This window comes from Chionomys nivalis, chromosome 6, assembly GCF_950005125.1.
Source record: "Chionomys nivalis chromosome 6, mChiNiv1.1, whole genome shotgun sequence".
Lineage (NCBI taxonomy): Eukaryota > Metazoa > Chordata > Mammalia > Rodentia > Cricetidae > Chionomys > Chionomys nivalis.
Genome location: NC_080091.1, coordinates 73,039,225 through 73,054,834, shown reverse-complemented (window position 1 = coordinate 73,054,834; position 15,610 = coordinate 73,039,225). Strand labels below are relative to the sequence as shown.

General features: G+C 42.8%; 1 protein-coding gene across 1 annotated transcript in view; it reads right to left on the bottom strand.

Moving 5' to 3' along the window:
* Atp10d (ATPase phospholipid transporting 10D (putative)) overlaps positions 1 to 15,610 on the bottom strand; it is a 90,882-nt gene that overhangs the window by 33,509 nt on the left and 41,763 nt on the right. Inside the window, exons 8-11 of the mRNA XM_057771767.1 lie at positions 15,211 to 15,338; positions 14,848 to 15,100; positions 6,076 to 6,314; positions 550 to 738 (exon numbers count right to left, since the gene is read on the bottom strand). Of these exons, the coding sequence (XP_057627750.1) occupies positions 550 to 738; positions 6,076 to 6,314; positions 14,848 to 15,100; positions 15,211 to 15,338 (809 nt within the window). The remainder of the gene's footprint in view (positions 1 to 549; positions 739 to 6,075; positions 6,315 to 14,847; positions 15,101 to 15,210; positions 15,339 to 15,610) is intronic.

Genomic DNA, 15,610 nt, shown 5'->3' with positions numbered 1-15,610 from the left:
AAACGGGCAGACTGAGTTAAAACAAATCTAGCTGGTACATGAAGAAAGCTCGTTAGAGTCGGGACCATTAAATTAATGCTTCAGGCTTCGTTTGATGTCATGGATATGATGTTAAGGATCTCAGAAGGCTCACAGGCAGCTTCAATTTAGTAAGGCAGTGAAGGCAAAGCAAAAGTTCCCATCAGTGATTCTGTTGCAAGTAACAGAGTGAGCCCAGAGTCCCACTGTGTGTGGGACTCAACCCCCACCGCATACACTCACTGGTTTTGCAACCCTGGTGAAATCCTTCCAAGCCATCTTTAAGATGCCAAAGAACAGAGCCAGAGTCCGTAGCTCCTGGGGCTGTGAGAGGACTAGACACACTGGCACCAGTAAATCTCTTAGAACAGGAGTAAGTGCAGAACCAAGAAGAGTTCTGAGTAGATGGTTTGCACCGCCACCCTTGCTGCTATTGTTAGGCACTATCTTCACATAATAAAATCACTACAGACGCATGTAACCCCCACATTGTCCACACCTGAGCAAACCCTTGTTTGCACTAGAGGTTACCTTTTGCCGAGGCTGGTTAGGAGCAGAAACCACGACCGTGTTACAAATTGCCAGAGCGATGAAGAAGTCTAGGATGTACAAAATCTCCAGGGGCGGACTCTGCGTGGTGCCATCTGGCGGGGTGAAGAGCTGAGGGGTAATCTGGCTAAACTTGTCCAGAAGTCTGGTATCTGGCACCACGTCTGTTTCCTGAAGAGTCAATATGACAAAGTATTGTTATTCACACAAGGAGTGTCTACAGTGGGTAGTTAAGTGAAGCGGGAGGTGGTAAGCTAAACTTTCATTTTTTTCCTACACTTATTTATGTACATGTGTGTGAGTGTGTGTGTGTATAGATGTGCACACTTATGTGCGTACTATAGCACATATGGAGATCAGGGAACAATTTAAGGAAGTTGTTTTTCTCCTTCTACCATGCAGCTTCCAGAGATTAAACTGAGGCTGTCAGGCTTAGCAGCATTGCCTTAATCTATTGCTCACCAGTTAAGTAAATACAACTTTTCAAAGTTTAATGCATATGATATCTTGGGAAATAAAACAATAATATGAAGCATATATAAATAAAAGTAAAATACAGATTGTATAGTATATATGGAGAACATTTTGACCTTTTAGTTAAACAGGAGATAGAAACACCCCCTCCAACCAAAATCTAGCTGAAAGGATCTTTTTCACTTTGAAACACATTAATGTTAGGCACATATCTGATTGTACTCAGAATTCTAGCATGGCTGTATTTTACTCAATGACCGACGGACACCAATTATTTCAAAATTGAGATTTAATTCCTATCAGAGTACTGAACAAAACACTTTTTGTTCAACTCATTAATATTCTAAAAATTTTCTATAAGAAAAAATATTATAAGCAGGCTAATCAATATTAGGTATTTATTTACAAGAGCTTTCTAGCAACTGTGGCCTCCTCCTAAGAACTCCTGGTAAGGATTCACTCTAAGAATCCTATCACTAGAGTGGGGTGCGGGAGCCCCGCGTCACCTCGCGCAGTGCACTGCAGACTCATCTGAGAGTACTAGTTGTAACGAACGTGTCAGAGCAGAAACCTGATTTCACACAGCTTCTCTGCTGGAGAGCACTGCTTAGAACCACGGTCCCGCAGAAGCACCGCTGTGCTGCAGGGACGCCCAGCACACAGACTGCAGGGAAGCCAGGAGAGGTGGCTGGCGCAGAGAGTCCAGCAGGGACATGGTCGTGACGTGGTTAACGTTCCTTGCCAACTTGACTGGATATATAATTAGCTAAGAAAAAAATTCTGGGTGTGCCTGTGAGGCTGTTTCCAGGGAAGTTTAATGAAAGATCAGAACTGGGGGTGGCACCCTCCCATGTGGTCCTAGACAGAGAAAAAGAGGAGGCGGCCAGCTGGGCACCAGTTTTTGTCACTGTTTCCTGACCATGGGTCCAATGTGACCCGCTGCCTCAGGCCTCCCAAGCCATGCTTTCCTTGCTGTGGTGGCCTGTATTCCTCTTAAACTCTGCATTGCTCTTGTCAGGAACTTGATTTAAAAAGCAAGAGGAAAACTGAGATACCATGGCTAGACCTGCTAAGAGTGATCACAGGCTTAATGAGAGAAGAGAAATGCTCGCAATCACACGCTCTCCACTGGTGTCTCAGCTCTGCTCTGCTAACAGGCAGCCAAGGGAGCCTTACTTAACGCCCTGTTCCTTTGCCTGCCTGCCTTTCTTCTCTTTTCCTTTCAGGTGACACATGCGCTCCCCTTTCAGATTACCAGGGTCATGACAGGTTTAAAATTCATGTGCTATCAGCTGTCACAAAGTATTCTTAAAATTCTCTCTAAATTCAGCAAGTAGATGACTCCAAAGCTCAAATCCTCTTCTGTGATTGTGACGGTAAAGGTGATGCTAAAGCCAGGAAAAGCCCTGTGTGTGTCTGACACAGTCACGAAAGAGACACTCCTTTCAGCAAAACTCTGCAAATAGGAATTGCCAAAATGAAGCTAGATCTACCTAGATACCTGGGACCACAGAAGACACTGAAGTCACCAGGAAAGAGTACAAAATAAAGGAAGAGCCTACAGAAAAACGTGAGGAGATATTCATGTCAGACTGAAGCTCCAGGAACAGAGTGTTCTGGTTTGGACAAAATAACTTACTCCCTCTTGACTAGCTAGTTCTTGAGTAGAAGAGAAGGTTCAAAATTGTCACGTGCGATTATTATTATTATTGTTATTATTTTAACTAAATGACTATATCCATAATTATTTCCCCAAGACCAGAACTAGCTTCACTGCGGCCTCATTCTACAACACTAAGATAGTTCTGCTGCTGCGCTGGACAGCTGATGCCATCTTCCACGAAACCACGCCTGTTTAGTTGAAACAGCTCTTTGCTAAACAGTGCCCTCCCCAGATTTTGGAAGTCTCTGTAAGGCAAGAACCATATTCTATGGATCTGGGAATCCTAACCTAACCCAGTACATGGTTCACGATAAGCAACCCAAGTTTACTGTATACTACTATCAGACTCTTCCTGGCCTTATATTCTATCTAGGAAGGGTGAAGAAACAAACTGGAACCATTACCTGTGGAAAATAAATGCACATAGCTCCCACACGGTCTCGACAGGCACCTGGTTAATATTCAGAGAACGCTTCCACTCACGATTAGATGGCAGAAAACACAGCACGGCATACACTGCTCCTATGCCCGGGGTTCTCAACCTTCCTAATGCTGGGACCCTTTATACAGTTCCCCATGCTGTAGAGACTCCCAACCATAAATTATTTTGTTGCTACTTCATAATATCTGATATGCGGGTCATCTGATATATGACCCCTATGAAAGGGAGGTCATATATCGTGACCCACAGGCTGAGAACCACTCTTCTGCACTGTCAGCAAAGCCTTGCTGGTTTCATAGTGGGCATCACAGCTCTGCTGCCACCGTGTGTGATAACACTGATCATTCCAAGTTCATCTTCATTATCAGGACCCCCACTTCTACTTGGCTGAAGGAAATCTATTTCAGGCTTTTTTCTTTCATTATTTTTCTTCCCTATTTGGATCCAAGTTAAATATGCACAATCCAGCTAGACTTTGCTCTTTGCTCTCCTCCCTGTTTCCTGAAGCTTTCATATGGCTTCAACATAATTTAAATGTTGCCTGTTTTAAAATAAAGAGTAACAGTACTTAATTGCCTCTACAAACCTCTAACCACCCACATTTTAGTGATGGAGAAAGATGTTCCACTGGGTGACAGAGCTGATCAGGCCATTGTGAAGCTGTCCCCACTCCTCTCTAGTCCTCCTCGTCTAAGGTTTGATTTCATTTCCTGCTGGCCCTGCAGTCCCAAGGACTTTGATTCTACTTAGGTTACTCGGGTTTTGTGGACACACAAGCCTTCTTTTGGACTCCTCTGACTCCTAAATACCACACACCCGAAGGAAAAATACAAAGGCCACACCCTGGGGATTTTTCCTCTATATAAACTCCTTGACCCAGCAGTTCTGAGGATTTGATGTGCCCTGTGTAGTTTGCCTACCGCCCTCCTGTGGGTACTACCTTACAACTGTTTTCTAGGTACTCGGAACACACAAAGATGCTCTTAGCTTAGGCCTCATGGATGGGTTTCTAGAGCAAATGCAGAAGAAATTGTACAGTGGATTTTCAGGTCAAAGGTTATATAGATTTCTCAAAATATTAAGCCCAGCTTATAAGACTTAAGACTCAAGAGTGAGAGAGAGAGTCATGGTTCGTGGGAGAACATGATCACTTTATTGTATGTGTAGGAGTGCGGCTTTGCAAGACATAGAACAAAAGCAACCCTGGAACTTCCAAATAATTAAGAGAACACAGGACACTGGAGGACGGAGCAAGTAGAAACAACCAAACAAGTGGGAAGGCTGAGTCTGGAAATCAGATTCATTCAACAACCTTCCAAATTGTTTTGAGAATGAATGTGGCAGGCACTGAGCTACGTGTTAGGATTCAAATGTTAAAAAGTCCTTGCTCTCAAGGTGCTACTGGTACAATGTCAGGCACAGAAATAAGGCCAGTGTTATGCAGACAAAGGGACAGTGGACACCTCTTTTGAGAAGTCTTCGGTACAGGTATCAGTGGCTGCCCTTAATGTTTCATCAGATTCAATAAAGAGAGGCAGGGAAGATGGCACAGAAAAAGGTACGAAGGCTTCCAGAACAAAGTACCTCTTTGTTCTGAGAAAAGGATGATGCCTGCTCAGGAACCAGAGGAGGGCCAGGCAGCCCCACCTTGATGCCAGCCAGCACTGGTCTACCACCAACTACATGTGGTTAGTGTGTTTACCTTCAAATGTGCAGAAAATGTACCAGTTCAGTAGATGGCTAAAGAAAGATAATATCGTAGAGAAAAGAGAATATATACACATACATTTCTTTCAGGCATAAGTTTAAAATGAGTACAGAAGAAAAGGACCTGCATATTACTTGTTAACTGCCTTTCAAAATCTGGAAAGGAAAAAAAATTAAGTATAGATGTTTCAGAACAGACTGCTATATAGGAAGTTGTACTGTTAGGGGTGTTATGTCCTTAGCGCCACAGAATTGAGTCGGTGGTGCCCACGTCACTTCTGCATATTACACATTTCACGGCAAGTAGGCGAAGAGCCTAGAGATGCCCTGAAGAACTCAGGTCAATCCAGCCACCCGGGGCCTACTTATGTCATGGCTCTATCATGAAAGCCAGGCCATGACTGTAATGTAGCAACCCAAGGGGGCCCAAAGCTGCTCTACTCTTCTTACGTTGCCGTCTTGGTCAAACACGGGTGTCAATGTGGTCAAACACGGGTGTCAATGTGGTTAAACACGGGTGTCAATGTGGTTAAACACGGGTGTCAATGTGGTTAAACACGGGTGTCAATGTGGTCAAACACGGGTGTTAATGGACCTGAAGGGCTGAGAAGGAGGGGAACATTTTAGAGAGGTCGTCTTAAATCCAGTGAAGGGTGTCTTTTCTGCTTCCCAGGTTCTACATGGTCTTCTACTTTTTCCTGCAGTAAAATGGGTGTGTTAATGGGGGTGAGTAGTCAGTTCTGAAGAGCTGCCCTGAGACACAGACCCCTTGAAGACTCTGCAGTGAAAATATGAGAACGCGCCCTTTGTGGAGTTAGGGGCGGGGAAGTCTGGGAGGAATGTAGAGAAAGATTACACAACAGTGAGAAAAAGACACCAAAAGACCTATTCATTAGCCAAACATACTTGTCTCCAAGAATATTTTCGTTAAATACTGGTGCGTCTTTCAGTCAGCCATTATCCTTAAGTCAACGTAGCCTTCTGATAGGATGAGCCCTGATGAGAAATATTACATTTTTCAGAAATGCTACTTGACTTCTCAACACTGAATTGTGCAACAAATCTCAAATTTGTATTTTTTTTTAAAAACTTATTATATGCCACCACCATGCTGAATTGTACTGATGTCACCTCTTTTCTAGACCAAGAGAAGCAGTGCTGTTTGAGATATTCTAGCCAGGGGGCTGTTCCGTTCAGGATGGGGTGATGTTGCCACACTTACAATGGGGCTACTGAAGGCAGCCTGTCTGGAATGAGGCACTTCCCCAGATCCTTCTCCGCTTCCTAGGGCAGTAGCACTCCCAGACAGATGAGTTGAAGGCTTGCTTCCCAAAGGCCCTCTGGGGACTGTCCTGCAGCCCTGGGCTCTGGGCTTTGCCATGTTGCTGATGGAGCTACTCAGAGTGTCTGCGCATTCGTCCTCTTCAAAGCCAGCTTCCTGGTAGGACTCGAGCCTCTTGGCTGTAGAATAAAATTCACACTGGGTCACCATCTGAGAAGAACTTGCAGGCTGAATATGGAAGGTAGTTTCTGAGCTATTGACACCATCTTTTGTCTGTCCTGGCCTCCAAATTCTGGCCATGAGAATCTATAGTCAATAAACTTACCCTACCCTTTATCGGGAAATGAAGATACAAGGGCCTAGGTCTTGCATCTTGTCTGCAGCTCTATCCACATTCTCTCTGCTACCCTACTGTGATGCAGAACTCCTTGTTTCAAATGCCAAGTCCTCCACTTGTGATTTGGATCCTGCCCTCTGGGTCCGCAAGGGCTTTCTTCTCACATTTATCGTTCATATACACCAATCTCTCCTCAACCAATGTCAGGACTTTCTGTCCTAACTCTTTATTGATCTCTTCTCAAGGTCATCTGTGAGCTCCATCTTGCCAAGCCTGGTATATGTATGTATATATACATATACACATATATGTGCATTGTGTTCTTATCCCATTTGAACCTTTAATAATAGTCAACTCCTTCTAGAAATAACTCTTTGGGCTTCTAATATCATCCTTACCTGTTTTTTCTTTTACACTGGTAGTACTAGCTGTTTAGTTTTCTCAGTTGTCTTTCATATATGTTTATTTCATTTTACTTTGCATATGTGTGCCTTCACTGATGTGGGAGTGATTTCTTTCTAATCTGTTGCTTCATTGGTTAATTAATAAAGAAACTGCCTTGGCCCATTTGATAGGCCAACCCTTAGGTGGCCGGAGTAGACAGAACAGAATACTGGGAGAATGAAACCGAGTCAGTGAGTCGCCATGATTCTCTCACTCCAGAGAGACACAGGTTAAGATCTTTCCTGGTAAGCCAGCTCATGGTGCTACACAGAATATTAGAAATGGGTTAGATCAAAACGTAAGAGCTAGCCAATAAGAGGCTGGAACTAATGGGCCAGGCAGTGTTTAAAAGAATACAGTTTCTGTGTAATTATTCTGGGTAAAGCTAACTGGGTGGCGGAACGCAGCCCACCGCTCCATATTACAACACTTCACACACATGTGGATGTGTAGGGGTATATATGTGTGTACATGTATGTGAAGGACAGAGAACCTTGAGCATTGTTTCTCAGGATTCATTGTTTTATGTTTTTTCCTTTGTGTTTTGAGATCACTGGCTTAGAATTCACCATGGCCAGCAAGCTCCAGGATCTGCCTGTTTCCACCTCCTCAGTTGTGGGATTACAAGTGGACACCACCATGGCTGGTTTTCACAATGTGGATTCTGGGGATTAAACGCAGGACTCCATGCTTGCAAGCCAAGGGTTTTATAGACTAAACTATCCCCAGCCCTCAGGTAGAGTTTGTTGCATTTTTGTTGTGTTGGGCATTGAACTTAGAACCTCAAGCATCCTAGTCATGTATTCTAACACTATGTGTGGTAGTTTGAATGTAATTGGCTCCCATAAGTCCATAGGGAGTAGCATTATTGAGAGGTGTGGCTTTGAGTCTGGGGCCTTAGACCACTTGGCCATTGTGACAACCAGGAGGTCTGGCTTTGTTGGCGTAGGTACTGCCTTGTTAGAGGAAGTTTGTCACTGTGGAGGCCAGCTTTGAGGTCTTTTTTGTTTAAGCTTTGCCCAGTGTCTCAGTTGAGTCCTTAATTGCCTGCAAGATGTAGAACTCTCAGCTCCTTCTCCAGCACCATGTCTGCCTGCACACTGCCATGTCCTGCCATGATGATAATGGACTGAACCTCTGAACTGTGAGTGAGCCCAATGAAATGTTTTTCTTTATAAGAGTTGTGGTGGTCATGGTGTCTCTTCACAGCAATAGAGACCCTAACTAAGATGCTATGCTTTATTCAGCCTCCACCTACCTTTCTTCTCATGCCTCAGTTACTGGCAAGTCACAGAACTGCCTGCTTTTCTCCATCCACACACCTCTTCTAGGCATTCTCATATGGTCTGATCTTTATGTGCAGCCTAGAAACCTGTGTGCTGGTTAGTTTTATGTCAACTTGACACAAGCTGGAGCCATCAGAGAGGAATAAACCCTAATTGAGAAATCACCTCCATAAGACCAGGCTGTAGGCAAGCCTGGAGGGTATTTTCTTAATTAGTGATCGATAAAGAAGAACCCAGCCCATGATGGTTGGTGCCAACCCTGGGCTGGTGGTCCTGGGTTCTTTAAGAAAGCAAGCTGAGCAAGCCAGCAAACAGCACTCCTCTATGGCTTCTGCACCAGCTCCTGCCTCCAGGCTCCTGCCCTGCTTGAGCTCCTGTCCTGACTCCCTTTGGTGATGAACTGTGATGGGGAAGCATAAGCTGAACAAGTTCTTTCCTCTCCAACTTGCTTTAGTCATCGTATTTCACTACAGCAAGAGTGACCCTAACTAGAATGACCTGCATCTTCAACTCTGACCTTTCACGGGAATTCAGACTCGTGTATTCAGCTCTCCACGACACCTGCAGATGGTTATCATAAGGCTCTTCTAGAAGATTGACACTGGTGCGATGTATGCCTTGACCTCCCTTGAGTCCATCCTCCTTAACAGCAAAGAGTTCTCAGGTAGGGCCCTAGTATTTACCATTGACTATAATCTTACCATTACTGCCCAAATACACTTTTGATTTTATCACCCCACAAAATATACACCTTAAAATGGTCAGAGAAACTCATGTTTTGTTAATATATCCTGAGAGTCCAATGCAGTTGCTCATAGATACTCAAGAAATACTTAAGGAATAAATGAATAAATAAGTAACAGTAATCTTCAGCTCCTCCAGAGTGGAGCTGAGCTATTTCCCCTTCCTCCTCAGCCTTTTCTCTTTCCTCTCTCTCCTCACCTTTGTACAACAGTACCGTCCTGTCGATATGGTAGCCAAAAACTTGAGCAATCCATTCTAGACAGTACATTTGCTCACCATGTATTATTAGCCCTTTACAACCCAAGACACTGCAGCTACCTGACATCACCTTATTCCCACATTTACAGCAAATCCACAGAACCACTCATCAATGACTCAGGACCCCTCCCTTCTTCCTCGTATCCAGAGGCTTGTCAGCACATGTCTGTCATACACAAACCTATCCTGGGTGTCCAGATTTCTCCCTGTTTCCATTACCTTAGTCAGGTTGGCCATCATCTTTCAACTGAATTAGTGAAATGCCTCAAAATTAGTCTCTCTGCCCCTCTGAAATCCACTCCTCGAATGGCAGCTAGAGTGACCTTCCTAAGGATAAAGCGGATGAGATCACATCTAGTAAAAACACTTTCCGATGGCCTTGGGATCCCCTCAGCAGAAACTGGGCTCTTTATCCTGCCTTAAACAACCTAACGTGACCTTTACCTCCCTCCTGCTTCTACATCAGCGATTCTCAACCTGTGGGTCGCAACCCCCAAAGGATCTTCAGAAAACACAGGTATTTACACTTCATCTCATTATGGTAGCAAAATTACAGTCATAAAGTAGCAATGAAAATAATTTTATGGTTAGGAGTCATCATAGCAGGAGGAACTGTATGAAGGAGTCACAGCATGGGGAAGGCTGGGACACACTGCTCTACGTCCTTAGTCTAATTCAAACTCACAGGCTTACTCTGAAAATGTAGCTCTCTACAGGGCCTGTAAGAGTTGCTCCCTGGGACTGGAAATCCATTGCCCTGAACATCAAGATTTTGTCATTCAGATATTAGACTCTATGTCCCACTTTAAAAGGTCCTGCTAGGCACGCAGTCCAAAGTAGCCATCCAATCCTCATATGACACATTTTATTCTGACTGTCTGCCAGGTCCTGATCACTACTGGTCTATTTTTATATTCCTGATGACTTTTTCCCCTAGAAGACCTGCAAGAGCTGACTTCTTCTCACTTATTATTAAAACCGCATCAGAGGAGCAGACAGTGAGAACATACTCTTTGTGTTGGTGATTGCATCTATTCAGCCTAAGTCCAGCTACTGCATTAGATATAGACTGGGGCAAATTGTTTTATACAGTGTTTCTATGTTTTATTTATTGTAATAACTTTGCCTTATTATTAAGGGAATGGAAAGGCTAAGAGGCAATATCGTCGCTTGCTTTTCTTCTTCTTTTTCCCCTTTTTGTTGTTTGCTGGTTGAGACAAAGTCTCCTGAAGCACAGGATACTCAGAATGCAGCCAAGGACGGCCTTGAACGCCTGGTCCTCTTCCCTCCACTTTTGAAGTGCTGAGATTATAGCTATGACTTGTAAACACTGACTCTTTCTGAAGCCCTCTAGTGCAGATGAACACATCAGCTCTCATCCAGACTACTCCCTGGACACTGACAGTTTTCCTGGGCTGAAGGACACCATACACAAGGCCTTTGCTTCGTTGAATCATTATGACATTCCTCTGAGTAGGAACAACTAACACCTCCATTTTATCTTATTATTTTATTTGTTTTTTGAGACAGGTTCTTTTTTTTCTATGTGGCCCTGGCTGTCCTGGAATTAGCTCTGTAGACCAGACTGGCCTTGAACCTGGCTCAACACTCACATTTTATAAGAAAATAAATAAACCTTATTTGTCATCTCACCAAAACCGACTAGATTGGTCTTAAGATCACCATAGCCAAGATTCTGTGAGCTAATGCTATCGTGTTTCTAAATATAGCCATATGCATGAGTGTGGCCAAGTTAACACAATGTCAATCTCTCCTGTCAAATTTCTACGAGCTTGAGTTTGTTATTTTAATCTTAAACAAGTATTTGGTAAATGAATAATGGATGAATAGGCACATAAATTACGTATCTCTGTGCTAAGGGAAAGTTATGGGTAGGGACTTACAGTTATTGAAGTATTTTTTTCATCAAAAGTCATACACACACACACACACACTCATTTTCATCTTCAAGATACTTTTATCTGCCAGGAACTATTGTTGCTCCTTTTGCAGCTGAGGAAATCAAACAGAGAGACTAAATATTCTAAACAGGGTTAAATAGCTGCTCAGAGGTAGAGCAGGGGTTTAAATTTAGTCTTCTTGCTTCTAAAGCCAACAGTCGTATCCCTACATCACGCTTCCTTAACTCTAAACAGTTAGACGTTGAATCGTTTTTGTTGTGTCGTCGTTGCTTTTTTTGTTGTTGTGTTTTTGGGGGGTTGTGGGTGAATAGGTTCCCTGTGGCACTTTTGGCAATGATTACTGGCACTCAGTGGTTAGACATCGACATATTATAGGGAATGGTGTTGAGATTGATAAAACTTCAAATACTTCAAGAAATTTGTTGGTAATGAGACGCCATTTTTTTCCTTCCTGTTATATGGAAGAGATGCCATTTTTAAAACAACTAAAATGCCTCAAAACTCTCATTAATGGGTTCATGAGATCCCTCTGAGCCATCAGTGGGGAAATGAGGATCACATGGCTGTGTAATTAGTATGACATCAAGTAGCTCAGCTATTTGTAGGACAAACTTGCTCTATAAGTAGAATTTCGATGATGGAATGTAACAGACAGAATGACTCAACCTTTACTCATTTTGTGGAAAGTTCTAGAAACATATAGGTCAAGAAAATTACAGTGATTCAAGAAACAGAGTCACTGGAGCTAAACCTCCAGGCCCACAGAAAATTATATCAAAGATGGCTGTGAAAAGCCAAGGTTCATATCATATCAATAAGTAAAATATGCCCAAATGATGATAACAGTCATAAAGACAATAAATCCTTCTCATAGAGAAGCTTCTGCTTTGGTTCTCTAAAAGTCTCAGAATGGGCCAAGAACTCATTTTTTGACTTACATAGCAATCAGAGTCCGTTATTATTCTCTATATCTAAAGATAGGTCCTGCATTAAACAAATTATCTTATTCTTTTTCCTTACTTAATCTCTGTTTTCTTTTGCTATTTCCTTCAAAAATATTCCGAAATCTGTTTATAGTCTACTACTTGCATTAACTTGATATCTGAATGAAGTAGGTCTGAGACTATGGAAAAATTAGCTTGTTGTAATTTATAATGTGCTCTCCAAAGGGCTGACACAAGGGCGAACATAGCATGTTCCTCACTTCATCTGCACATCCTCCTTCAAACCACTCACAGTAAACTTTTCTCAGCCACGCATGGCATCCCATCTTGTAAACAGCGCATTCAGCCAACTGTCCTCCAACCACATCATCCGCATAAAACTGATACCCCAACCTCTGCTCTGAACTAATTCATTACATTTCATGCATTCCAGGGAGGTCTGATGTCCTGCCTTTAATATGTGAAATTACATCAGGGCAAAATTCATCTCCAGAACTACCTGGCTGTCTGAACGTCAAACCAAATTTGGAACAAGTACTTCTGTGCATGTGTTAGGTATATGACATGTACATATTCCTGTAAGTGTGTGTTTGGATATGCATAAATGCATATTCAATAATACATGTATGCATATGTGTATTGTGGAAGCCAGGGAAAACCACTTTAATTTTTGAGACAGTGTATCTCACTGAAGCTGGAGCTGACTGATTTGGATCGCCCATTGGCCAGTGAGCACCAAGGGTGCAGGAAAGCCCATCTTTGTCCCTCCAGTGGTGAAGTCACAGGTACATGAATCACAGTTTTTATGTGGGTGCTGGGGACTTGAAATCAGGTCTTCATGCATCCACTGCAGACATTTTAACAACTGGGCCATCCCCGAGACCCAGGAATATCAACACAAATGTGACAATTTACATGATACTTTTATAATTACAATTACACGTCTGTCTCCTACACATGAGCTACTTAAATGGCAGACCTGGTTCCTTTTTTTTTTTTTTTTTTTTTTTTTCTGGTTTTTTGATACAGGGTTTCTCTGTGGCTTTGGAGCCTGTCCTGGAACTAGCTCTTGTAGACCAGGCTGGCCTCGAACTCACAGAGATCTGCCTGCCTCTGCCTCCTGAGTGCTGGGATTAAAGGCGTGCGCCACCACCGCCCGGCTAGACCTGGTTCTTATTTTCAAAACAACGATTAAAAATAATAATAATCACAACTTATATATAAGGCCTTTATCTGTGTCATGCTATGTCTATTTCTGCACAAATTATCTTAATGAAGTTGGATGCTATAATGGTCTTTTTCTCTCCCTGAGGCTCAGAGAAGTTATATGTCTTGCTGAAGTACACACACTTTGCAGGTGGCAGAAATGGGGATCAGGCTTAAGAAGCCTGACTGCAAATTTGTTATTCTTCGACAGTGTTCTTTGGTGCCTCCACAGATCGACACATTTACAAACTGTACATCATAAAGGCACTTGCCAGACAATCCCAAATCAAGGAACAGTCTACCAAATCCCAGAACAGTGCCTGTCAGAACGGATAAGTTCATTCAAAGACAGAAAGTCTCTAGAAAATGTCGAGTGTACAGCAGCCTAAATGATGGTTGTTACTGGCATTCTGGGTGTAATCCAGGGACCATGAGAGATGCAAATGAAAATGAAATTCAGAACATGAATTTCAGGTAATGATGATATCTTGATACCAGTTCATCACTCACCAAAGGCATGTCCTGACCCATGTCAACGGGTCAAATGGTATGATGACACACCGAACCCTCTCTGACATCTTTGCAACAGTTCGGCATTTAACTATCCCAATGTGACAAGTTTATTTCTTAAATGACATTTTTCAATAGTCTCTCTCTTAAAAGTAGGAGTAGCTTTCTTTTCTTTTTTTTCAGATGTCACATTTTAATTTTGATATGCATACTAATCATGTGAGAATTCTGTTAAAATGAGATTTTAATCACAGCTCCATCATTCCTAATACAGCCCAGGTGCCGCTGGTGCCGCTGACAATACCAGGACGTGGGTCGCACTGCCAAGTTGGCAGGTTCTGAAACACATCATAGTACAGTCAGATGTGTTTAAATCATTTGTATGTGTGAAGGGCTTACCTCCACGCAGCGGGATTCTTTACAGAATTATCTCCTAGGCAATTCTTTGGCTATAAAATCCTGAAATACTGACCATAGAAACCCAGGTACTGTTAATAGCTTTCATTTTAGTGAAAATATTATGTCTCGAACTACATTCTAGGAAGAATCGGCCCTTTTCCCATATCCGTTTATCCCCCATGTCTCTGTGTATGTGTGTGTGTGTGTGTGTATACATCTGCATTGAGGAAGATAGAGTGTCAACCAAACAGAAATTGAGCATCCATTACTGCCCTGCTTCGTATCCATCCCTTCAGCATCTAGCGTGTGTCACGGTGTCGTATGTCACTTAGCATCTACTAGCTTCTAAAACAGTGGTCTTCAGCCTTCCTAATGCTGCAGTCCTTTAAGAGTTTCTCATGTTGTGATGACCCCGACCATAAAATTATTTTAATTGCCACTTTATACTGAAATTTTGCTACTGTTACCCCCTGAGAAAGGGTCATTCAACTTCCAATGGGGTCATGACCCACAGGTTGAGAACTACTGTATGCAGCATAAAGTCCAGTATGGGGAGTTCCTTACCCAATGTTTAAACTTGGCATTTTCTTGAAAGAATTATTAGGGATTTAAGCAGCAGGGGGGAAAGTTAGAGGTAGCTTTTGTAGAAATCCCACACTCACCATTTTCTTCATGGCAGTAGTCAAATCCTGCTACACTACACCTTCGAAAAACCATTTTATTTTCAGTGAGGGTTCCTGTCTTATCGGAGAAGAGATACTGGATCTGCCCAAGATCCTCGGTGATGTTCAGAGCTCGACACTGAATGGTAGAATCCATTTTCTCATTGTAGAAGTCTACATCACTTTGAATAAAATAGATCTGTCCCAGCTTCACGATTTCAATGGACACGTAGAGAGAAATGGGAATCAAGACCTAATAAAGCGCAAACAATTTAAGAAAGTTAAAGTCAGCGACAGGAGGGGAAGAGAGCTAAATAAGGCGCGGAGATAGAAAATTCCTCTGTTAAGTGCGGCTGAAATTACCTGCAGCAAGATGATCATGGTCCAGAACACGTAGAATCCTGTCAACACAGGTGACACGACACGCCCATCCGGCTCGGGGATGTTAAAGAAGAGCATGTTTTCATACCTGCTCAGCCATATTCCGTGACCTTTAAAAAGTACACAGACACCAAGAGGATGCTACAGCGCATATGCAAATGGAGAGTCACACCCCTCAAGAGAAACAGCTGAGAGTCCATGCTTCGAACACTCATTGTTCTCTATAACAAGCTCAAACGCAAAGGGCTACACAGTCTCTCCTCCTTGACTCTCCCTCCTAATCTCTTCCCAGTACTGTGGCAAAGAGGAAGAGGATACACTCACCAGCAGTGTTTGTCAAGCTAAAGGATGGGAGAAGAAAACACGTAGGAAAATTAACAAA